We start from the raw sequence: 24,914 nt of genomic DNA, 5'->3' as shown, positions 1-24,914 counted from the left end.
GCTCAGGCCAAAGCGCGGTGGCCTGTGGCGTGTGGGAATGGGGGGAGGGCGGATACTCGTGGGGACAGAAGGCGGGGCTTCAGAGGCCACACTTTGGCCCCCGGGGCCGCCGCCCACACCTGCAGCACAGCCGCGAACCGGCGCGTCACTCCCAACGGAAACGCCGTGCAGCCCGGGCGTCTGGCGAGGTGCGCGCCTCCTGGCCCCCGCTAGGACGCTTCGCCGCTCGGGCTCAGACGCCCGCATCTCTCCGCCGAGTGGGGGTTGGGGATACGGCGGCACCTACCGGGATCTGCGACTCGAGCCGCCGAGGAGCCGCCGAAGACCACATCCCCGCCCGGACGGCGCCCCGGGGCCACAGGCACGGAGGGTCCAAGCGAAACCGGGGAGGCGGGAGGCGCACCGCCGACTCGACAGCGCGTCCCAGGTCAGTGTGAGGCCCTGGCTGTGTGAGCCCTACTTAGGGAAACTTTGGTTTGCGTGTTGGCTGCTGAGAGGAGGGCGCAGCCCGGGCCCAGCGGCCTCCGTGCGCCCCGCCCGGTAAGCTCAGGCCCTGGGAGCCGGCACCTCCCGCGCACCCTGACTCTGCAGAGACCTGGCGCCCACTGAAGGCCTTCGGGGTGCAGGGCCCTGTCCAGAGACTCTGCCCCACCATTCCGGGCGCGCTCCACGGAACCCATTCTCGCGCCTCCCGCAATCCCCGCCGGTTCTTGGCTCGGGCTTTGCGGTGGCGCGGTCTTGGACCCCGCCGGCATGCGGGTTTCGCTTTCTCCTCGGCCTTGCAGCGCTGGGGACGTGATGAGGGTAGCCGGCGGCCGCGGGATGTCTGAGAGGATCCGGGGCAGGGGCCTCGCGGGCGCGGGTCCGCGCCGCAGCGCGCGCGCTCGGCCGCAAGAGCGCGCGGGTCGGAGGGGCGGACTTGGACGTGTCTCCGCAGGTGTCTCCGGCCGCCTGGCGGCGGCAGGTGCAACCTGAGCGCGGGGGGCGGGCCAGAGGGGGCTACGGAGCCGTTTGCAGCCACTGTCTCCACAAATGCGAGCCACACAGGTGCGGGCAGCCGGGTCCCCGGAGCTGTTGGGGGCGCAGAGCTTTGGCACCAGGACCTCAGTACTCTTGTCGGAGAACTGGGTTCCAGAGGCGCGCCTGCCCCAGCATGGGGGCAATGGCTGCTCCCATCGGGCGTGCTATTTCCCAAAGGAGGGCCGTGTCCTCCGGGCGGGAGGTGTGGGGACCGCTCCGCAGCCGTTCTGGGCAGAACCCCTTCTCGTGGATGGCGATCGCCTCAGCCCTCCAGCTGTGCCTTGGCTCCGAGACGAGGCGACGAAACGCGCACCCCGCCCCCATCGGTGTCCCGATGTTGTCGCCCCAGTCACCTTCCTTTGCCCTTCTCCGACAGCGCCTCGGGCTCGCTCCCTCCCCGCTCTCAGGAAAAGCTGAGCCAGCGAGGACTGTGAAGACGCTGCCAGAATCCTCAGCAGGCTAGAAATCCCATCACCTTGGTTCCCTGAGACTTGGAGGTATAGGTTGGCGTGTCTTTATGTGTGTGCGCTGGGAAGGGGGTGTGTGTCTCAGAGACATGTGGGAGTGCAGCTCCCCCAGGGCCCAGCCCCAGGGCCCTGGGGGACAGCTGAAGTAACTAGAAGTAACCAGCCCTTTTGTGTACGTGTGGGAAAGACAGCAAACCTCACCAGCTACTCCTCCCTCTTGGGCAGTTTCTAAATATTTCTTTCAAGCTGGTGCCAGAGAACACTTTTCCTGGCAAGTCACTATGTTTCCCGGGACAGTCTCAGCTGCATCTTTTGTTCTGGCTCTGACCCTTTCCTTGCATGGGGAGAAGACATCTATTTTGCTTGTGGTGGGCAGGCTTGCCTCGTTCCAGGTGCAGCTGGCCTCCGCATCCTGGCCTGGGCTGCCCACTACAACTCTGGACTTTTCTCAGACCTGTCTGGGAAGGGTAGGACAGCAGACCTCCAGTACCTGACCTGTTCTAACTCAAGACTGTACTCTTCTCTGAGCCTGTGGGCTCCCTTTGCCCCTCTCTAGGCGTGGCAGGCATCTCTGCCCTTCACTCGCGTGCGGGAGAGTTGAGCATCAGGTGGCCTGGAGGTGATGACGGAGACAGCTTGGTGGGAGCCTGAGGCAGGGATTGATAGCTAATAGGTGGTGGGACTGGGATGAAGAATGAAGAGTTTGTCACAGATTCTTTCCGAGCGTGCACGGGAAGCACCCCCTATTGGGAGTGGAGCCTGGAATCTTATTAACAAACTCACCATGTGATCTTATGCCCACAGAAGGTGGAGAACCTGTTGGTATAGGCACATTAGCCCCCATTCTCAGACCCCATCAGCCCAGAGCATTCACGTTTAGTGATAATATGTTTAGAACCTGACATTGTTGAATTCCTAGCTGGCAAATATATTAGGATCTTCTAAAATCCTCACAGTCATCTTCAGTAAAGTAGGTATTATCCCCACTTTAAGAATGAGGAAACAGAAGCTCAAAGGAACAGCTTCTCAAGAGCTGGTAACTTGGGAGGAGACAGAGCCCCAGGCTTTGATACACAGTCTGCTGCCTCCTCTGGTCCCCTTGTGGGCAGCACAAAGACAGGGCATCCTGGGGCAAAGGTGAGGGGCTGAACTTTGAACTTGAAACCGATTTGTTGATTTCCACCCCCTTGCTGCCCTGCCCCACCATGGCCAGATAAGTAACTTTTTGGGAGGGAGCATACATCCTATCTGGAGGTGGAGTAAGAGGCTCAGAGGAAAATAAAATTTCTTTCTGAATGACAGGAAAACTGGGGGTGGCTTGGGGAGAAAAAGTCACGGGAAACACCAAGCCTATCATCTCCAAGATAGCTTTGAAAGCACCTCGGCCCACGTGGCACTGCCATGTTAGAGACCACACAAATTAGGTACTCAAAACAGAACCCTACTTTGTAAGAAGCAAGGAGACATAAGAGAAGGGACACAGGAACATCTAGTTAAGTCCTGGCAAGCAGGTGAGTAAGAGAAAGGGTACCTTTCCCTCCTCAGCCACCTCATCTGCACAGAATGGGGCAGACCAGGTGAGTGCTGCAGCCTTTCCAGCCGCAGCAGTCCTTGCAGGGTAGACTGCTTCCTGCACACACACACACACACACACACACACACACACACACACACACACACACACACACACACACACCCCACACACTGGATTGCCGTGCACAGAATCCACTCCAGACACTTTGCAGAGTCATAATCAGTGAAATATGATTAACTGCACAAACACTGTGGGGATGTCTTTCTTAACAAGGAATTAAAAAACTAGACTCCAAATGGGAGAGATGTGTGGAACAAATTATAGGTATTTATGTAGCTCTGAATAGCTTTGATTTCCTTTAGTAGGAACTGACAGCTGGCTGACAGAAAACTCATCCAGGGAGAGAAAAGACATGTGAAGTATGAAATTTTGAATAATGTTTTCAGGTAACTTTCTATTTCCATGTGGAGTGGGTGTCTGGAGGGGTGAATGTAGTTATGGCTTGAATTGCTTCATTTATCGACAGATATTTTTAATAGGGCTCATAATTCTAAGATCCAGTGCTTTTTACTCCTTTTTCCTGCCTTCCAGTCCCGTGGTAGCTGGGAATTTCACCAGTCAGCCTGTAGACTCACTTTCTCTTGTTTTCAGCACACGGCTTCCAAGGTTGGAGCCTACCTGATCAATCTGTTCAGAGAATGAATCTTTGTTTTCTTGCCTAAGAGAGTGGTTGTCTACTTGGGGTGAGGTAAAGTTCTGGGGGTCCGGTTGTTCTATCCAACCATCCTGTCATGTTCAGCCCCGTGCCTCATTGCCACTTTCAGTGTCATTTGGAACCTCCATGTCCTAAGCTTCCGGAGTCCTGTGGGTAAGCTGGCTTCCTTCTCGTGGGGGCCACCTCCCGGGGGCTTTATGTTGTAGCCTCTGCTATGCTAAGGCAGTTTACCACGCCACCACCCGCCTCTTTCTCCACAGCTTGTTTGAAATTGATCATCTGATATCTCTCTTCCAGTTTTCTATGTTCTTCAGAATAGATATCTTTTAAAAAAAATAACTAAACTGTAATTTTAGTGGGGCCTTGGGAGATGGAGAGAGGCACTAAAAGAGTAGAGCAATATGCCATGATGAATTACAAGCAAAGTTAAAGACATTCTAATTTTAAAATCAAAAGCAATTTATCCAGCTGTTTAATAATTAACATCTTATAATAATGAAGAAATTATTGTATTTGGAAATTATAAGGAAAATGCACTTAAAGGATATATTTTTCCATAGTTCACTTATTAGGTTCCATTTATATTTACAAACCATTATTTACAGATTCTAAAAAAACAACATTTTAAATATTTTATGTTATTTAAATAGTCTGTGGATTAGAGACATGATAAAAATAAAAGATGGCTAAATTCTGAGATAAAAATTTTAAAAAGAAGGGCTTCCCTGGTGGCGCAGTGGCTGAGAGTCCGCCTGCCGATGCTGGGGACACGGGTTCGTGCCCCGGTCTGGGAAGATCCCACATGCCGCGGAGCGGCTGGGCCCGTGAGCCATGGCTGCTGGGCCTGCGCGTCCGGAGCCTGTGCTCCGCAGCGGGAGAGGCCACAACAGTGAGAGGCCCGCGTACCGCAAAAATAAAAAAAAATTTAAAAAGAAGAACACCGTGAGTATGAAGGCACAACAGGAAAGTCTTTTTCTAGATGTTGTCTGATTTCATTACCAGCCCCCAGGGGACGAACGTTTCATGATTGTCTTCCACAGATGGGGAACTCAAGACTCGGAGAGGCTGAGAGATTTGACCAGGCATACAGCTAGTAATTAGGAGAGTCAGGATGGAAATCTGGGTCTACCTGACTTTCAAACTTTCTCCAGTTGAACTGCTCTCTGTTTGGAAGGTGTAACGGAAGTGGGGAATCATTTATAAGCTAGATTATAAAAGTCTGACTGAATGTTAATACAGTATTAGCACTAGGTGCCCAGTAAGGATGTTTCACAGGAGGACACAGAAGGCGGGCACATTTCTGAACTAGGATCATTGTAGGCTAGAGAGGTGGTTTTCATCCCAGGTGGGGCTTACCTCTATGAAGAGTAAATAAATCAACTTCAATATGGGCATTTTTGACGTGCGAATGGATGAGGTGAGATAAGAGAATGGACTGAAAGAGGGTGAAGGCATGAAGACAAGGGGATTATTCCAATAAAGTACTGATTACAAAATGAGACACCAGGAAACCTAACATGTATACACATGGAAGATAAAGTACCTGATAACTTTTTTTTCTGAAAAATTTAATGCTTAAACAATTCAAAACTGCTCTATTAAATGTGAACAGTTTAAAAAGTGAGCCATCCAGTGGGCCTTAGAAGTCTTTATAATGAGCAAAGCGTAAGCCTTTGTTGTTTGTGCTTGACAGCCCTGCAGTACTAAGGGGCGAGGTCTGCCAAAGGCCTCATGGTAGATATATTCGCTAGTTGCCACTGGCTAGTGGTGTCACTGCCCAGCTTCCCTGAGGCCCTGGAGACCATAGCACCCTCCCTTTCCACAGGACCAGGGTGGGGCCACTGCCCCCCTCAGGCATCGCAGCCAGCCCCCCTTTTTCTCCCAGAACCTCCCGATGCCGAGCGTGGGAGGGAAAGTTATGGCAGGAAGTGGCTGGGTTTAGCACTGTGGAGAAAGATCTTTACGTGAGGATAAGTGAAAAGGTTTGAATGTCTTTCCAAAAGATTCTTTTAAGACTTTTTTTAAAACAACATTGGCCCGCATACTAGAAGCTATATGAAAGTTTAATATTGAAATCTGGTATCTGGCAACTGGTTCTCATTTGAGTATCTGTTTATCAAATGCTACTTTTGGTCAAAGCTGCTTTTACATGATTGATACTGTTATCTCTTCTTGAATGGCAGTTCTATATTTTATATTATGTTCCAGTTCATTTCTATAAGTCTCTTTGCTTTATTAAACCTATTTGTATATGAAAAATGCTAAAAGAAGGTTTCTTTTGTGATCACTGTCTCATGTGAGCTCTTTGCAGATGTTTCGCATTCAGAATAAACCTCAGTTGGGACCCAATCTGTCAACCAACCCTAAATTCCTAGGTTGCTGAGTTGCAGGTATGTCTGGCTCTGGAATAGCTTTTTTAGAATGTTGCACGGGGGACAAAAATCATATATTTCATGTGTTAACTTTTATTATATTTATGGATGTATATATTTAGTGGTTGTTCTTTGCTTAACATCATGAATGAAACTAAAGTGGAAACGAATAAGAATATTCTTTTGAATATTGCTTATCAGGAGCTGACTAGCTGAAATTCCTTGAAAGTCTAGGCGTAAATACTATTGATAACACCACAAAAAGTGATTTATGTTGTGAAAACTAAGACTTACTATGGCTCTTTATAAATTTTAATTATGAAACATTCTTACATAAATGCTATGTTCTTTTTTGTGTACATGTCCCATTTTACAAAAGAGAATAGTAATATCATACAGGCGAGTACATGAAATATATACTGTTTGAAGAATAATAATAAAACGGACACCTATATACACACCTGAAACAGAACAGAACATTACCTGAACCTTAAAAGCCTCTGTGTGTCCCTCCCAAATTGCATTGTTCTCCTTAACCCTCACCAAGAGGTAACTTAGTCTTGACTATTGTGTAAATCGTTCCTTTGCTTTTTTGTTTTCTGAGTTTCCCACTTGCATGTGATCCTTAAGTAAATTAATTGTTTATTTTTGGAAAACTGGGTAGAAAGCACAAAATTAGATGAATAAAGGAAGATCAATATTAACAATATATGGCAAAAGTTCTCAGGAGAACATAAGTTGAACAGTCTCTGGATCTGAGTACAGCTCAGCATTCCTGAGCATTTACAAGAGCCACTCTGGGCAAGGTCATGAGTGAGTCCTGGGAAACATGGGGCTTACCACGATAGGGCTTCTGGCGGGCTGCAGTGTAGAGCAGATAGTGGATATGCAAAAGCAATGGGTTTTGAGTCTCTCTCCTCCTAAGCTCACCATGACTTATCCCCAGATCTCAGAGCAGGTCAAAGTAGAACATTTGAGTAGGGCTGAAACGAGTGCCAGTGGCTGCCCCAGAAAGCAGGGTATGGAGGGGAGAGCAGAGATGTGGTCAGGACAAAGCAAGTCATTTAAAGAACTGAGATCAGGCTTACCTGGGCATTTGGTCCTCAGTTAACAAGATGGTAAAATGGCAGTATGATCTCAGAGAGGATGTCTGTGCACATCCATTATCCTGGCATCTCCTCTCACCATCTTCTTGGGGATTTTCCGTGCCTTTCCTCTATGATGATCTCCAGATCTCGTTTCTTCTTTCTTGTTCCACCATTTCATCTTGATAGAATATATTCTTCAGTAGATTCTTGAGAGTGTATCCCAATTCTTGACTGATGGTTTGGCTAGCTAGAGAATTCTAAGCTGGGAATCATTTTTCCTTCAGATTTTAAAAAATATTCCTCCGTTGCCTAAATCTTCTCTGTTCTCAGTGTTCTGGAAATACAACCATGTGCCATGGTCAGGGTCTGTCTTCATCCATTGTGCTATGGTCTCTTTGGGCCCTTTCAATTTGGGAACTGATGTCCCTCATGTCTAAAAAATTTTCTTGATCTTATTCATCATTTCCTCTCCTGCTCACCCCTTTCTCTACCCCCACTATTGTCTCTTGTAAGAACTTCTATTAGTTGGATCTTGGATTTCCTGATCTAGTCCCCTAATTTTCTTGTTTTTTTCTCTCTATCCTTTTTGCTTGACTGTGTTAGAGATTTTTATCAATGTTATTATTCAACCCTTCTATTGAGTTTTGCAATTTGTATCATGTTTTTATCTTTTGAGAGATTTTTATGATCTCTGAATATTCTTTTTAATAGACTCTTATCCCTGTTTCATGGTTACAACATCTTCTTATCCCTTTGAGGATAATGAGTTTTTGAAGGTTTCATTTTTTGGACTAATATCTGTCTTCTCCAAGTTGATTTTTCTATTCTGCTCTCTGTCTTTAATGTAAGAGGCTTTTTTGTTTTCATGCTCATGATTAAAGGGCTTGGATTAAAAACCTAATGTGAAGCTTTTTCACGAGTGACCTTTTTTTTAAATTTTTAAATTTTGTTTATTTTTGGCTGTGTTGGGTCTTCATTTCTGTGCGAGGGCTTTCTCTAGTTGCGGCAAGTGGGGGCCACTCTTCATCGCGGTGCACGGGCCTCTTACTGTCGCGGCCTCTCTTGTTGCGGAGCACAGGCTCCAGACGCGCAGGCTCAGTAGTTGTGGCTCACGGGCCTAGTTGTTCCGCAGCATGTGGGATCTTCCAGACCAGGGCTTGAACCCGTGTCCCCTGCATTGGCAGGCAGACTCTCAACCACTGCACCACCAGGGAAGCCCCATGAGTGACCTTTAAGCCACACTGTGGGATGATCTGGGTGGCATGTTGGGGAATCTCTGTGATCAGTACTCTTAAGTATTTTCTCCTTGGTAGGTCATATTCTTGAGAGACGAGTATAGCAGTTTTCTTCTAAAGGATAAAATATGGCTGCCATCATTCTTGGAGCTGAGTTGGGGTAGAAGGCTGTGAGTCCCTTCACTCAGTGGTCAGTAAACATGCCATCACTTATTCTCCTATTTTCCTGTCCTCAAACATGCCTAGTGTCTCTCAGTCCAGAAACTCTCTGTTTCGCCATTTCTGGAGAATAAACCACTGGACATCTTTTGAGGTGGGAGAGGGGCAGTCTTGTATCTCCTAGTGGCTTGGAGTGGAGGAGCACTTCTCAAACTTCAATGTGCATGCAAATCACCTGGGGATCTAGTTGAACTGTAGGCTCTGACTCAGTACATCTGGGATGGAGCCTGAGATTTTGCATATTTAACAAGTTTCAGGTAATGCTGCTTCTGCTGGTCCAAGGTAGGACCACGGCACTTCCGCAGCAAGACGTAGAGATCCAACTGCCTCTCTAACAGCTTTTCTCCTAGCCCTCCTTATTTCGCTGTACTCTCCACCCCCTAGTTATAGAGCCTCCTACTGCCCCCTCTTTCGAGGATTCTGTAGTGTACACGGGCTTAGTGCTCAACTCTGCCGCCAATGACTCGAGGCACAGCCTTTTCAGGTTGGCTCAGTCAGTTACCACTGGCCCATCTGCTTTCCGGCTTCCAAAATGTTGTTTGTCATCTTCTCTCCTTTTCCTGCTATCTTTGTGAGTTTATGTTTAAAAAAAAAAAATCTTTACTTTTAGGGGGTTTTAGGAAGGGACAAAATTAGATGTACGTGTTCTGCCACATCACCGTCAGTATAATCATCTGCTAAAATATTTTCCTGAAGTTTGGTTGTAGTATGGTGTAGAGCCTGGTTTATGATAAATAACTGTGCTATTTTAAGCCTCTAGGTCTTTGCACAAGGAGTGTTCGCTACTTTTCCTTTCCTCCTTTTTCTGCCTGCCAAACTCTTTCGCAGTCTTCAAGGTTTAGCTCAAATGGCTGGCCTCTGTGAAGCCCTTCCGTCCTCCAACCATTAAAGTCTGTGTGTAAAGTCATAACCAGCTGCTTATACAGTAACTCTTCCAAACAACTATGTAACCTCTTCAGGGCTAAGGCCTATACCTTTGTAGCTCAGTGCCCAGCACATATTAGGAGCTTATAGCTGTTTAGCAATTGAATTACTTTCTATGTGCATGTCTGTCTTTCCCTTTTTTCTTCACTTTCTTTCTGCTCTCTTTATCTCTTCTTTCCTTTAAGAAGTCATTGTATTTATTATCTATTCCAGCGGTTCCCAACCTTTTTGGCACCAGGGACCAGTTTCATGGAAGACAATTTTTCCACGGACCCTGGTAGTTGGGGAACGGTTTCAGCATGATTCAAGCGCATTACATTTATTGTGCACTTTATTTCTATTATTATTACATTGTAATATATAATGAAATAATTATACAACTCACCATAATGCAGAATCACTGGGAGCCCTGAGCTTGTTTTCCTGCAACTACATGGTCCCATCCGGGGGGATGGGAGACAGTGACACCCGAGGTGTGTTGCTTATGTCCAGTCTACTCGGTCATCTCGTTTTGGTTGCTGTCACTGCAGAAAACCCTGCTTCACAAAGATAGGATGTTGGAAATGGAAGCAGGCTTTTCAGTGCTTTTGTGGCAATCTCAGGATATTCCTCCTTGACTTTAATCCAGAACGTATGGAGATTTGAAGTTGTTTCAAACATACTTTTAAGGCCACCGTCATTTGCAATCTCAAGCAGTAGATCCTCTTGTAGCTTGGACAAAGTCGATTCACCTGGCTTATTGACAAATGGGTCGTGGATCCATTCCTTCCCAGTTTGGGGGTCTTTTGTGGTTGGGAAGTAATGCTCAAACTCTTTTGAAAGCTGAGATAAGTGATCATGCACCAGCTGGGAGAAAGAAGGTCCTGGCTCAGTCTCTTTCAAAATCTCTGCTAATGTTTGAAACATGTCAAAAATCCTAATGTTCGCGTGTCACCCCCATAATTCCAGTTTGGCTTTGAATGTAGCTACTTTATCTGCCGACTTGAACACAGTTGTCGTTCTCCCCTGAAGTGACAGAATGAGTTCGTTGAGCGGGTTGAATACGTCACACAAGTAAGCAAGTTTTTTTTTTTTAAATAAATTTATTTATTTTATTTATTTTTTGGCCGTGTTGGGTCTTTGTTGCTGTGCGCGGGCTTTCTCTAGTCGCAGCGAGCGGGGGCTACTCTTCATTGCGGTGTGCGGGCTTCTCATCATGGTGGCTTCTCTTTGTTTTGGAGCACGGGCTCTAGGCACGCTGGCTTCAGTAGTTGTGGCATGCGGGCTCAATAGTCGTGGCTCATGGGCTCTAGAGCGCAGGTTCAGTAGTTGTGGCACACAGGCTTAGTTGCTCTGCAGCATGTGGGATCTTCCTGGACCAGGGCTCGAACCTGTGTCCCCTGCACTGGAAGGCAGATTCCCAACCACTGTGCCACTAGGGAAGCCCAAGTAACCAAGTTTTGCGACCCGTTCTGTGTCATTGAAATGTGCTGCCAGTGGTAACTGTTTTTCTAAAAGAAATCTCTGGAGCGGCTCTCAGAACTCAAAAACTCTGTCCAGTGATCTACCTTTAGATCTACCTTTAGATCTCACTTCTGTGTATAAGAAAAGACTTGTGTACTCTGCGTCCATCTCCTCATAGAGCTGTGCGAACAGACATGAGTTAAGGGCATGTACTTTAATGTGGTTGATAATTTTAATCACATCCTGTGAAATGTTGTTAAGTTCAGGTGACATTTTTCGGCTAGCCAGCATTTCTCTAGGGATGACACAGTGCATAGACTCACATTCAGAAGCAACCTCTTTGACCTGAGTAGTGAAACCAGAAAGCCGTCCAGTCATGGCAGCCGCTCTGTCTGTACATATGCCAACACAAAATGACCAATTCAGTTTTCCTGATATGCAATCATTCAAAGAGTTGAATAGTTCTGCAGCTGTGGTGTTGGTTGGCAAAAAAAAGTGCACATAACATATCATGCACATCCTCCTGAAAATATATCACACAAAAACAAGCATTGTTGCCTTGTTGTCAACGTCAGTAGACTTGTCAACCTGGATTGCATACTACAGTGACTCATTAAGCCTAACAATTGTGCCTCAGTATCCTCTGCTATTTCATCAATTCATCTAGTTATGGTGCTGGCCGAAAGAGGAACACATGCCACCTTTTGAACTGCAGCCTCTCCTAAAAGTTCATGACAAATGTCCTTAGCAGCAGGCAGGATCAACTCTTCACCAATAGTAAAGGGCTTCTTAGCTTTAGCAATGCTGTTAACCACTAAGAATGATGCTTTCAGTGCAGACAAATTTGAAGAAGTGGTGGCCTTCAATAATTGCTTCTGTTTTTCGTGTTCACGTTTTTTTCTTTTGAAAAAGTCCAAAGGCTTGTCTTTTAATGCAGGGTGCTTGGTCTCCATGTGGCAAAGCAGTTTTGAAGGTTTCATGGCTTCCTTGGATAGCCAATCACCACATATTATACAGAGAGGGCTTGAAGAATGTGAATCACCTGTTGCAGTGAACCTGTAATTTAAGTAGGACTCTTGGTATTTTCTTTTAAATGCAGCTTTCTTTTTGCTGGCAGTCTTAAGAGTCTTCTGCTGTCTCATCATTGTGTCTTTTCCCCTCTTCAAAGAAGCTCTCCAGCAACGTTTGTTTTTTACTCAATTTGGCTAGGATTAGCTTGCGGGCTTACCAAAACTGAGTGAGACAAGTGTGCGGTGCAGGAAAGAGGTGCAGACGGAAGTGGTAAATAAAATAATGGGTGGGCCACACATGGACTAAAATAAGTATCAGATTCTGACTTAAAGCCTGCCACCAGATGCAGCTGTACAATTGAAGTACATCAACTCACTTGCCACTATAAAGCCTGCCACCAGATGCAGCCTAATTGTCACTTGCCACTCACTGATGGGGTTTTGATATGAGTCTGCAAGCAACTGATTTATTATGGTCTCTGTGCAGTCAAACCTCTCTGTTAATGATAATCTGTATTTGCAGTCGCTCCCCAGTGCCAGCATCACTGCCTCAGTTCCACCTCAGATCATCAGGCATTAGATTCTCACAAGGAGCATGCAACCTAGATCCCTCGCATGCACAGTTCAGAGTAGGGTTCACACTCCTATGAGAATCTAAAGCCGCCGCTCATCTGACGGGAGGCGGAGCTCAGGCGGTAATGTGAGCGATGGGGAGCTGCAGTAAACAGATGAAGCTTCGTTTGCTTGCCTGCCGCGCACCTCCTGCTGTGCGACCTGCTTCCTAACAGGCCACAGCACAGACTGGTACTGGTCCGTGGCCCGGGGATTGGGGATCCCTTATCTATTCTACTATACAATAGAAATCCGTGTCCCATATTCTTATTTAAAAGTAAATGAGTAGAGTAAATAATACTTCTTGATTTCTCAAAGCTACACAATTCAATGAAATAGATCTAAATGTTATACAAACTTTTATTTGATTTTTCTCCCCAGCTCTAAGGACTGTTACAAGACTAACATTTCCTTGGCTCTCGATAAAGACATAATTCTTATCACCTAATGAAATTATCTGTTGAATAAGTTTAAATCTAAATTTTTATTTATGTATTTATTTATTTATTGGCCATGCCACATGACTTGTGGGATATTAGTTCCCCGACCAGGGATTGAACCCAGGCCCTCAGCAGTGAGAGCACAGAACCCTAACCATTGGACTGCCAGGGAAATCCTGAATCTAAATTATTTAAATAAATTAAACATAAATAATTTTCAGTTTTAATGATAATAAAATGTTTTTAAAGTCTGTATGTCTTCACTTGTTTCTAGCCTAGAAAACTTTTTTGGAACAACTGTCAAAATTTAACTCAATAGTATGTTGCTAACCCCATAACCTAGTCAGTAGACAATTTAAGTAATGGAATCAAGAAAACTGCATAATCTCATGCTCACCATTCCTATCTCAGTGTGAATTCCAGACATTATATCAGTTATTTTAACATCTTGTAGTCCAAATATTTTTCATCCTTTAAAAGAAACATCGAAATGCCCCTCAAATTGAAAATTTAGATCTTAATTGCATTATTTAACTGAAAAGCATGTTTAAGTAATTAATACTAAGAAGTTTTTTGTATTAAGCTATCGTAAACATGCTCTATTTTAGTTGATTCAGTTGCAGTTACACAGAATTTTGGCTTTTTTGCTTAAATTTGCATTTTAATATTATTTAAAAAATATGTTTCACAGGTGGAAACTAAGTGGATTATTGTTTAATTGATGTGGGATTTAGAGAAGTACTAGGCTAGTGTTATGTCATAAATATTCAATGAAGATTTTGGGAAAGTAAATTTTAGTTCAAGCTTCCCTAAAGGTTGTTACTCTTCTAAATTTTTCAAATTTTTCTCTGTATTAATAACACAATCTTATTTATGTCTTCTTTATACATATTTCAGACATTAATTGTGAATAACAACATGAATATAAATTGGGACATTGATTCAGGCTAATCTTTTGTTCTTCATCTTCTTTGCTAACCAGGTATTGATTCTGACTTTTGAAGATGGATGAAGGTATAGAAATTTCTAGTGATGGAAATTCCCTGATCAAAGCGGTCCATCAGAGCCGGCTTCGCCTTACAAGACTCTTGCTGGAAGGCGGCGCCTACATTAATGAGAGCAATGACAGAGGGGAAACACCTTTAATGATTGCTTGTAAGACCAAACATGTTGATCACCAGAGCGTCAGTAAAGCCAAAATGGTTAAATACCTATTAGAAAACAATGCTGATCCCAACATACAGGACAAATCCGGGAAAACTGCTTTGATGCATGCTTGCTTAGAAAAAGCTGGTCCTGAAGTTGTTTCTTTGCTCCTAGAGAGTGGGGCTGACCTCAGCTTGCAAGACCACTCTAGTTACTCGGCCCTTGTTTATGCTGTGAATTCAGAAGACAGAGAGACCCTGAAAGTCCTACTTAGTGCTTGCAAGGCAAAAGGGAAAGAGGTCATTATCATAATGACAGCAAAATCGCCCTGTGGCAGGCACACGACCAAACAGTACTTAAATATGCCTCCTGTGGATATGGATGAGTGTTATTCCCCAGCCACCTGTGCCACTCCTTCAGCAATAGACTTAAAAACAGCCTCATTGCCACTATCACACTCTTCTGAAACTGAAATGACACTTTTTGCCTTTAAAGATCTGGAACCCACAGGAAGCAGGGATGATATGGGGGACCCAAGCTCCCCCTTGAGGAAGCCTTGCGTGGCCCCTAACGGGCCGAAGCTACCTCAGGCTCCACACTGGATCAAGAGTGCCCCCTCATTAAAGCACCAGAACAGAGTGGCCTCCTTACAAGAGGAGCTCCAGGATATTACTCCAGAGGAAGAATTATCCTACAAAACCACTGGGCTGGCACTTTCCAAGCGATTCGTCACTAGGCACCAAAGTATTGATATAAAAGACACTGCACATTTGTTAAGAGCCTTTGACCAGGCCAGCTCAAGAAAGATGTCATCTGAGGAAATAAATTATCAATCATTGTTTTCAGAAGGAAATCAGCAATGCGTTGGCATCCCAGTTGACCGGGACCCAGACTCTAACCAGACAATATTTACTTCCACCTTAAGAAGTATAGTTCAAAAAAGAAACTCAGGAGCAAATCACTATAGCTCTGATTCCCAGCTCTCAGCTGGTCTCATCCCTGCAACTTTAGATGATGGCAAAACACTTATAGGAAAGAAAAAGATCCTCTCACCATCTTCTTCTTTGTTGTCAGGATCCAAAGAATTGCTGGAGAATATCCCACCAGGTCCCCTGAGCAGGAGAAATCATGCCCTTTTAGAAAGGCGTGGCTCGGGAGCTTTCCCTTTAGATCACAGCATTACACAAACCAGACCAGGATTTCTGCCACCCTTAAATGTGAATCCTCACCCTCCCATCTCAGATATCAATGTCAGCAACAAGATTTCCAGCCTTCTTTCTTGTGGTCAAAAAATGCTTATGCCAACAGTTCCTATTTTCCCCAAAGAATTCAAAAGTAAAAAAATGTTGTTAAGGAGACAATCATTGCAAACAGAACAAATTAAGCAATTAGTAAATTTTTAAGAGACGCTAGAAAATACATTTTGTTCACATGTCTATACCAGAGAAATATGGAACTAGAGAAGAAAATTCAAACGTTCATCCTTTTAAATCTTTTAAGTGGTTAGTCCATAATAGTTAGGGGTATCAAAATGTACTGTGTATCATCATATTAGGCACTGTGGATATACAAATAATAGATAGCTTTTGCTAAGGGAATTCTCTCAAACAAAATTAAAACTATTTTTTTCAAAACCTTCAATATTTAACAACCTTCATGTGGTCCAAGTTTTTAATTTAAACAAAAATAAGCAAAGAAAGAAGGTCACATATGTTGGTGATAACTTAAAAAATTTCAGACTTGCCAAATATTTTATTAGGAAACATTGTGTTCAAATCAATTTTTAAAAAGCATTTCATGATTGTAATTTTCCATGATGCCAACAGCATAAAAGAAAACATAAACAGCTATAAAGTGTTCTATGATCAATAAACCTAAGCTACAAAGAAAGAATGAACTAATTCTTGAAAAATGTTGACTGCAGGTAGGTGACAATCTAATTAACATTTTAAAAGGTCAACCATTATAGTAGATGAGGCAGCTATATGTGTTGTCAGCTTAATAAGTGTCAAAAAATGGCAGATCCGAGTTTTATAAGCTAGTAATAATGTGTCAAGTGTTTCTGTGCTGTTTTTTGCTTTTCTTTGTTTTTTAATGTTATTTATGGAATTCTTCCTTCTCCATATCCTTTAATTCCTGTTATTGTTTTTTGAAGCTTATTCATAGGTTCCCAATAACAAGATAATACAAAATTTAAAAAGCATTTCTCATTTTCTTATTATCAAAGTGTTCTTGTCTTTTTAAAGACAACCAAAAAAAAAAGTTTGGGATTTATCATAAATAGAAACTAAATGCTTGCTTTGGTTGTAAAAATGAAAAACTGATTATTAGATTATCTTAGGTTAGCTAAAATTAAGAAAGCCAGTAGAAATTTAATTACAAAATGTATTAAATATTCGGTCAATATTAAACAATCTCTTTTTTTCTGATATATAATTATTAGACATTTATATATTAGAATAATTAGGATAATTTCCTTGTGTGACATTCCAATCATCTAGTATTTAGGACCTGTGAATAACTTCTAACAAAGTAAATGAATACCATGCTAGAACCGTAAAATATTATAAAATGACTATATTATCTATATGATTTCAAAGCATAGTGTTTATAGAGAGACCTTATTTCAATCTAGCAGTTTTACAACAAAGGATAAATCGAACCATACAAAACCTGAGTGTATTAATTTGAGATCCTAGCAACTGGCATGATGCTTTTCTTCACAATTTGATATAAGCAAGTTGTTATGTACATAGTAATTATTTAATTTTTTGTGGCTTTTATTTGAAAAAGTAACTGTAAGTTTTCCATTTAATGTTTTGAAAAACATTAATATTAATTGCACTAGAAGTATTTTTTGATTCAGAACTTAGAATTGTACCTGATGTTTATAGGTAACCTTAACCCTTTTCGCAAGTTTTAATATTGAGAAAAGTTCTTGGCTTTACATTTTAAGGGTACAGTTTGGAAGAATATGTAGCTAGATTAGTTCATAAACAAAATGGTATCATTAAAGATTTAAATGCCATTTGGGGTATCAGTGATTTTTACTTACCTCAAATACTAATGATAAATATTTCAACATAATCTGAAGAGAAATTGTGCCACGTATATTACTTTGAGTAAATAGAAAACTAAGAAAGAATAACATTTGTTGCTATTCTCATCCCAACATGAAAAGAATATTTAATAGGATTAAAACTTTGTTGGCCATATTTGGAAGAATTTTTAGTCTTGTGTCAATCCTAGGAACATTTTAGGGGCTGTGGTTGTTTGAGCTTAGTTGTAAAGTCATCCTGTGGGACTCAATTGAGATTAGACAGCTGACTTTAAGTACTGAAAGGACTGATGACTGACTTAGTCTGAATCCTCCAGATTAAGAAAAACTAGAACCAGAAATTTGAAGTTACAGAAATATTTCAACTCTTTTACCTACTAGAGCTGTCCATCTATGGAAAAGTCTATCCTAGGAAGATAAGAACTACTTTTGGAAATAGGCTGAGGATAGATGTTGATCAGAGATTTAACCAAAGAGATTCTTTTTATTAAAGAATCTTTAAAGTCTTTTCAATTTTGAAGGTTGTTTGAGACAGGCTTTACTTATTAACAATTCTAGATTCATTGGGACAAGTTGAAAACTCATGATTGAAATTACATTTTTAAAAACATCTTTATTGGAGTGTCATTGCTTTACAATGTTGTGTTAGTTTCTGCTGTATAACAAAGTGAATCAGCTATACATACACATATATCCCCATATCCCCCCCCCTTGCACCTCCCTCCCACTATTCCGATCCCACCCCTCTAGGCGGTCACAAAGCACGGAGCTGATCTCCCTGTAATATGCAGCTGCTTCCCACTAGCTATCTGTTTTACATTTGGTAGTGTATATATGTCAATGCTACTCTCTCACTTTGTCCCAGCTTACCCTTCTCCCTCCCTGTGTCCTCAAGTCCATTTTCTACGTCTGCATCTTTATTCGTATCCTGTCCCTAGGTTCATCAGAGCCAACTGTTTACTTTAGATTCCATATATATGTTAGCATACGGTATTTGTTTTTCTCTTTCTGACTTAACTTCACTCCATATGACAGACTCTAGGTCCATCCACCTCACTACAAATAGTTCAATTTCATTTCTTTTTATGGCTGAGTAATATTCCATTGTATATATGTGCCACATGTTCTTTATCCATTCATCAGTGGACACTTAGGTTGCTTCCATGTCCTGCCTATTGTAAATAGTGCTGCAGTGAACATTGTGGTACATGTCTCTTTTTGAATTATGGTTTTCTCAGGGTATATGCCCAGCAGTGGGATTGCTAGGTCATACGGTAGTTCTATTTTTCGATTTTTAAGGAACTTGCATACCGTTCTCCATAGTGGCTATATCAATTTACATTCCCACCAACAGTGCAAGAGGTTTCCCTTTTCTCCACACCCTCTCCAACATTTATTGTTTGCAGATTTTTTGATAATGGCCATTCTGACCGGTGTGAGATGATATCTCATTGTAGTTTTGATTTGCATTTCTCTAATGATTAGTGATGTTGAGCATCCTTTCATGTGTTTGTTGACGATCTGTATATCTTCTTTGGAGAAACGTCTATTCAGGTCTTCTGCCCATTTTTGGATTGGGTTGTTTTTTTGATATTGAGCTGCATGAGATGCTTGTATATTTTGGATATTAAACCTTTGTCTGTTGCTTCATTTGCAAATATTTTCTCCCATTCTGAGGGTTGTTTTTTTGTCTTGTTTATGGTTTCCTTTGCTGTGCAAAAGCTTTTAAGTTTCATTAGGTCCCATTTGTTTATTTTTGGTTTTATTTCCATCTTTCTAGGAGGTCAACAAGGATCTTGCTGTGATTTATGTCATAGAGTGTTCTGCCTATGTTTTCCTCTAAGAGTTTTATAGTGTCTGGCCTTATATTTAGGTCTTTAATCCAGTTTGAGTTTATTTTTGTGTATGGTGTTAGGGAGTGTTCTAATTTCATTCTTTTACATGTCACTGTCCAGTTTTCCCAGCACCACTTATTGAAAAGGCTGTATTTTTCCATTGTATATTCTTGCCTCCTTTATCAAAGATAAGGTGACCATATGCGCGTCGGTTTATCTCTGGGCTTTCTATCCTGTTCCATTGATCTATATTTCTGTTTTTGTGCCAGTACCATACTCTATTGATTACTGTAGCTTTGTAGTATAGTCTGAAGTCCAGGAGCCTGATTCCTCCAGCTCCATTTTTCATTCTCAATATTGCTTTGGCTATTTGGGGTCTTTTGTGTTGCCATACAAATTGTGAAATTTTTTGTTCTAGTTCTGTGAAAAATGTCCTTGGTAGTTCGATAGGGATTGCACCAAATCTGTAGATTGTCTTGGGTAGTAGAGTCATTTTCACAACGTTGATTTTTCCAATCCAAGAACATGGTATATCTCTCCATCTGTTTGTATCATCATTAATTTCTTTAATCAGTGTCTTACAGGTCTTTTGTCTCCTTAGGTGGCTTTATTCCTAGGTATTTTATTCTTTTTGTTGCAGTGGTAAATGGGAGTGTTTCCTTAATTTCGCGTTCAGATTTTTCATCATTAGTGTATAGGAATGCAAGAGATTTCTGTACATTAATTTTGTATCCTGCTACTTTACCAGATTCATTGATTAGCTCTAGTAGTTTTCTGGTAGCATGGTTAGGATTCTGTATGTATAGTATCATGTCATCTGCAAACAGTGACAGTTTTACTTCTTCTTTTCTGATTTGGATTCCTTTTATTTCTTTTTCTTCTCTGATTGCTGTGGCTAAAACTTCCAAAACTATGTTGAATAATAGTGGTGAGAGTGGGCAGCCTTGTCTTGTTCCTGAGCTTATAGGAAATGGTTTCAGTTTTTCACCATTGAGAACAATGTTGGCTGTGGGTTTGTCATGTATGGCCTTTATTATTTTGAGGTAAGTTCCCTCGATGCCTACTTTCTGGAGGGTTTTTATCATAAACGGGTGTTGAATTTTGTCAAAAGCTTTTTCTGCACATATTGAGATTATCATATGGTTTTTATCCTTCAATTTGGTAATATGGTGTATCACATTGGAAATTACATTTTTGAATTTCAATCATCCACATGACTTCTTAGCTTTATTTTCACAATTATTAAGTGTTAGTTTTAGTGGCACAAATTTAAATTTTGATTGTCAAGCAACACATTTCAAAACGGATCTTCTCCATTTCCAAAAAAAAAAAAAAAAATTGCTATATTATCCCTGCAGCTGTGGGTCCTATAAATATGAAGAATCTGACATCCAAGGGAAGAACAGTTCCACCAAGGGATTCTATCACTGTCTTCTGAAATGGAAACTGTGATAACCATCTAGTCATCCCAGGCTCCTTCATAAGAGAAAAAGGGGTCATTACGTTCGTTGAAATAATTCTCAGTACCACAAATAGGAGCTAGAAGGAATATGGGTGGAATTTGAGCAATTCACTGGGGACTCCCTTGTATTATCATAGCCAGTGGTAAATATAGGTTATCACAATTCCACACAGGCAGAAGCATCAATGCCTCAGAATTCTCAAGAATGAAGAGATGATGGGGGTACACCACCAGGTACATTCTTGACATTTCTGCCCAAAGCTGTTGGAAGGGGCAGCCTAAGGTGTCATATGACCCCACTGGTTCCCTTCCTCCCCAACAGTAAAGTGGACCAAGGATGGACAAGTGACTGAAAGGAACAAACTGGGATGAACCAATGGGGCTTTCTCTCAGTAATCTAAATTTGTTCTGTGGAGCACTGAAGTCCATGACCTCCCACTGCTGAGGACCCTGTCTTAGTTCTTGCCTAGGACAGTGGTCTTAGTTCTTAGCCTTCCTGCAGTCTAGATGTTCAGCTTTTCCCTAAATTTTCTGGATATGTCTCCTTATGGTAACTTCCTCCCTAGCCTCAGTTACTGGAGTTAATTTGAGTAGGATTCTATTATTGCATCTGAAATGTCTCTGACCAAGACAGTACCTAAAGCAGTATCAATTGGATCAAAATGGAAAATATGGTCCAGAAATAAGATAATCATTATAAGAACAAGGACTGCATGGCTCACACAATGAAAGTTCCAACACATAGGGCAGCTTTGGCACCTAAGGATTCAGCTTTGAAGAGTATCAGGAGACAGTATCTTCATCAGTGACCATAGCATGTCACATAGGCTCTTTAGAACAACGCCTGGCATATAGTATGCACTCCAAATTTTTGTTGCTTCTTATTATCATAAATATGATAAAGAATTTTGAAAAACTAGAAAACTTTGATAAATTGGTGAGACAATGGTTATAATTATTCTCTTTCCCCTACAAAGTTACAAATAGGTCATTTATTTAATACATCCCTTTTAACTCAAAAACAACTTAAATATACTTTTGTACTGTTTGAATTTTTAAAAACCACCTGCATATATATTTTTTCAATTTAAAGACTAATAGAGAATTCCCTGGCAGCCCAGTGGTTAGGATGCTGAGCTTTCACTGCTGAGGGCCTGGGTTCGACCCCTGGTCAGGGAACTAAGATCCCACAAGCCGTGCAGTGCATCCAAGATGAAAAAATGTAAAAAAAAAAAAAAAAAAAGACTAATAAAACTTTTTCAACAACTGAATACATAGAGATGCAGAATATATTTAAATGTACTACACACATTTTATAGCTTAAACAATACTAGAATGATTAAAGCAGAAATGGCATTAACCTTTTATCCATATATGCTGAACACCTAAAACATTTTGAGACATTCACACTTTTTGGTCTTAGAACTCCTTACAGTCTTTGGGACTTCCCTGGTGGTACAGTGGTTAAGACTCTGCGCTCCCAGTACAGGGGGCTCAAGTTCGATCTCTGGTAAGGGAACTAAAGATCCTGCATGCTGCAACTAAAGATCCCGCACGCTGCAATGAAGATCCCTGCAACAAAGATCCCGCGTGTGGCAACTAAGACCCGGCACAGCCAAAAAAAAAAAAAAAAAAGTCCTAACAGTCTTAAAAATCAGGACTTCAAGGGTTTTTGTTGTTGTTTTTTGCTTTTTTTAAAAATCTAGGTTATGGGTATCAATGTTTACTACATTAAAATTTAAAACTGAGAAATTTTTTAAATATTGTCTTAAAGTGACAAACCCATTACATGTTAGCATAAGTATTTTATGAAAAATAACTACATTTTCCAAAATATATTTAATGAGAAGAGTGGCAGTGTTTTGTTTTTGCAAATCTCTTTAATGTTTGGCTTAATAGAAAACAGCTGGATTCTCTTCTGTGTTTCTGCTTCAATCTGTTGTAATGTTCAGTTGAAGCATATGAAGAAAATATGGCTTCACACAGATATGCAGTTGAAAAAGGAAGAAATAATTTAATAGGTTTTTCAGATAATTGTAGATAGTCTTCCTTGATACTATACTCAAACTTGGTAAGTGGTAGTTTCTTAGAAGGTTAGTTGTAATGTAGAATCTGAAACCACACCAAGGAACTTCCATTTTCTGTTACACTAAATTTCACTGCCCTGTCTCACACTTTGAATGGATTCCTTACCCAAGCAAGACCTTATAATATTGTGCATGACTCATTTGGAAAATATTGATTCCTTGAGTTATGCAGACCTTCCAAGTGTTGACACATTTCACTATATACCATAAAAAATAGTATTCATTAATATCACCACTGATATCAAAGTCTTTTAAGTATAGGGAATTGTCAAGCTCACAATGATGGGTTCAAGTTTAGTCAAATTCTAATTTTTCATGTAAAAACTCAGGTTTCATCATTGGCAGCAGATACTGTCACTTGTTTTCCTTCAAGCGACAAGTTTGCTTTGTTCATTTCTGAGAAAATATCTGCCAAATACCCAAGACTAAGTCACTGGTCTGTCAGTTGTTCTTTCAAGTATAAATATTTTCTCCATGAAAAAAAGGCTAGTTCAGTTTGCAACAAGGACTTTTCTTTAATACAACCACTGAACTTCAGTATACAGCAGAATTGTACTATGCTTAACTCACATTCTGTCACATGAAATATTAAAAAGATGTGTACTCTGGGTCAAGATTTACTAAAATTAATAATTTTTGCTGGATCATTGATATTCCTATGTCTTTTTTGTTTTGTTTCTAGTGTGTGGGGCAGTGAAGAATATGATTGATAGCTGATGCCATGAATTTGATTCATTCTAAGGCATCCACAATTTAACCTAACATTCTTTTTTCCATCATCACTGAAAATGTCAACACAGTGAAACAGGCAATTTCACAAGTGGCTTTGACCTCATCCATCTTCTGAAAGCATCTCAGGGGAACTGAGGGGTTTGTGGGCCACACTATAAGAACAACTGGCCTAAGAGAATTATTGAGGTTTTGTGTCATCCATCCATCCATCATTTGTTAAAGGCCTATTCTGACCAGGTATCATAAAAAAATGAGTAATTTCTTCCCCCCAAAACAGCACAGTTGAGGGCAAAATACAAACGCGTAAAATAATTATAATCTAGCGGAGGATGTATATCAGGAGAAAGCCCTGGGGAAGTCTTGAAAGACTCTTTATAGTAACCTTGCCTTAGGGGCAGAGCTCAACAGGCTCTGTGAAGAGGTCATGCCCTTCAACTTTAATTCAGAATTTTTTGATTAGCTCTTGAATTCACAAAGTGGCAACAGACTCTCACAGCAAATATTTCAATTGAATTTTCTGAATTCTTACTACATTATGTGACCCCAAGAAAGGGATAAAGAAGAAAGGGACAATGACCAGCCTTCATGAAGATTCTTTAGCAACAACCAAACCTGGAACAACTCAGCTGCCAGATTTAGTCAGACTGGTCCCTTTCACAAGCAGAAGCATAGAAACAAAAGAGCCTCCCTAGAGGACAGGAGGTTGGGTGAGCCCCTTTCAAGGCCTGCCTGTTTTCTGTCTACTCTGATGGTTAGACTCGGGGAGTGGGGGTGGGGGTGGGTAGCCTTCATTGTTTAAAATTATGACATAATTAAAAATATGTAGTAAAGTAGCAATTACGGGGGAGGGGGGCTGTAGTTCTTTAAGAAACTGATAGAATTAAAGAGCATCCTTTCTGAAGTCAGAGTGGGAGGTGAGTTCAGAGGCAGGAAGATGGGGTTTTCATTTTTCTTCCCAAATTGGTATAAAGTAGCAATGTCAACAAATCACTGAGAAATATCGCTACACCTGGCCTCTGTTCTATCCTGTTTGGGTCAGTAGCACCACCTGACGCTCTGTTACCCAAGCCCAAAATATGTATATTAGACTCGTTCTTCTCCCCCATACTTCCCATTCAACTAGTTTACAAACTCTTACAAGCTCTTCCTTCTTAACCTTTCCTCTATTTCTTGAGCCTTCCCATCCCCTTTTGTTACCACCTTAATTCAGGGCGTCATCTCCTTTCACTTCAAGAATTCTAAGGCTCCTTCTCATGCCACTGGAATCACCTTTGTAACACTCAAAACTCGTAACGCTTCCCTGCTTAAAATGGTGGGATGATTCCCACAGCCTGAAAGAAAAGGAACAAACTCCTTAGCTTGGAAAGTGAATCTGGTCCCTGCCTAAATGTTCAGCTTCGAAATACAGTGCCTCCAGAAACTTTTTTGAACAAGTGAGATCAGGCTCTTTCCCACTTAAGAGTTCCTGTGCTCACGTGCCTCTGTCCGAAAGGCCCTTCGCTCTCTCTACCTGGT

At 41.7% G+C, this 24,914-nt stretch overlaps 1 protein-coding gene across 3 annotated transcripts; it reads left to right on the top strand.

The window, feature by feature from the left end:
* Window positions 1–23,564, top strand: ANKRD34B (ankyrin repeat domain 34B). 3 transcript variants are annotated; one of them, XM_067731122.1, is made up of 6 exons: window positions 1–427; window positions 1,397–1,517; window positions 3,384–3,467; window positions 6,048–6,126; window positions 10,523–10,627; window positions 14,062–14,079. In XM_067731122.1, exons 1-2 carry the CDS (start codon window positions 38–40, stop codon window positions 1,481–1,483), a joined length of 477 nt encoding a protein of 158 aa, XP_067587223.1. In that variant the 5' UTR covers window positions 1–37; the 3' UTR covers window positions 1,484–1,517; window positions 3,384–3,467; window positions 6,048–6,126; window positions 10,523–10,627; window positions 14,062–14,079. The 3 variants fall into 3 exon arrangements, with proteins under 3 accessions (XP_067587223.1, XP_067587222.1, XP_067587221.1); XM_067731121.1 differs by having other exon boundaries at window positions 13–427; window positions 14,062–23,564; XM_067731120.1 differs by lacking the exon at window positions 10,523–10,627 and having other exon boundaries at window positions 13–427; window positions 14,062–23,564.
* Window positions 23,565–24,914: the final 1,350 nt, after the last annotated feature.

This window comes from Pseudorca crassidens, chromosome 3 (genome assembly GCF_039906515.1).
Source record: "Pseudorca crassidens isolate mPseCra1 chromosome 3, mPseCra1.hap1, whole genome shotgun sequence".
Classification (NCBI taxonomy): Eukaryota; Metazoa; Chordata; class Mammalia; order Artiodactyla; family Delphinidae; genus Pseudorca; species Pseudorca crassidens.
Note: the sequence above shows the minus strand (reverse complement) of the source record. Positions and strands in the feature narration are given on the sequence as shown.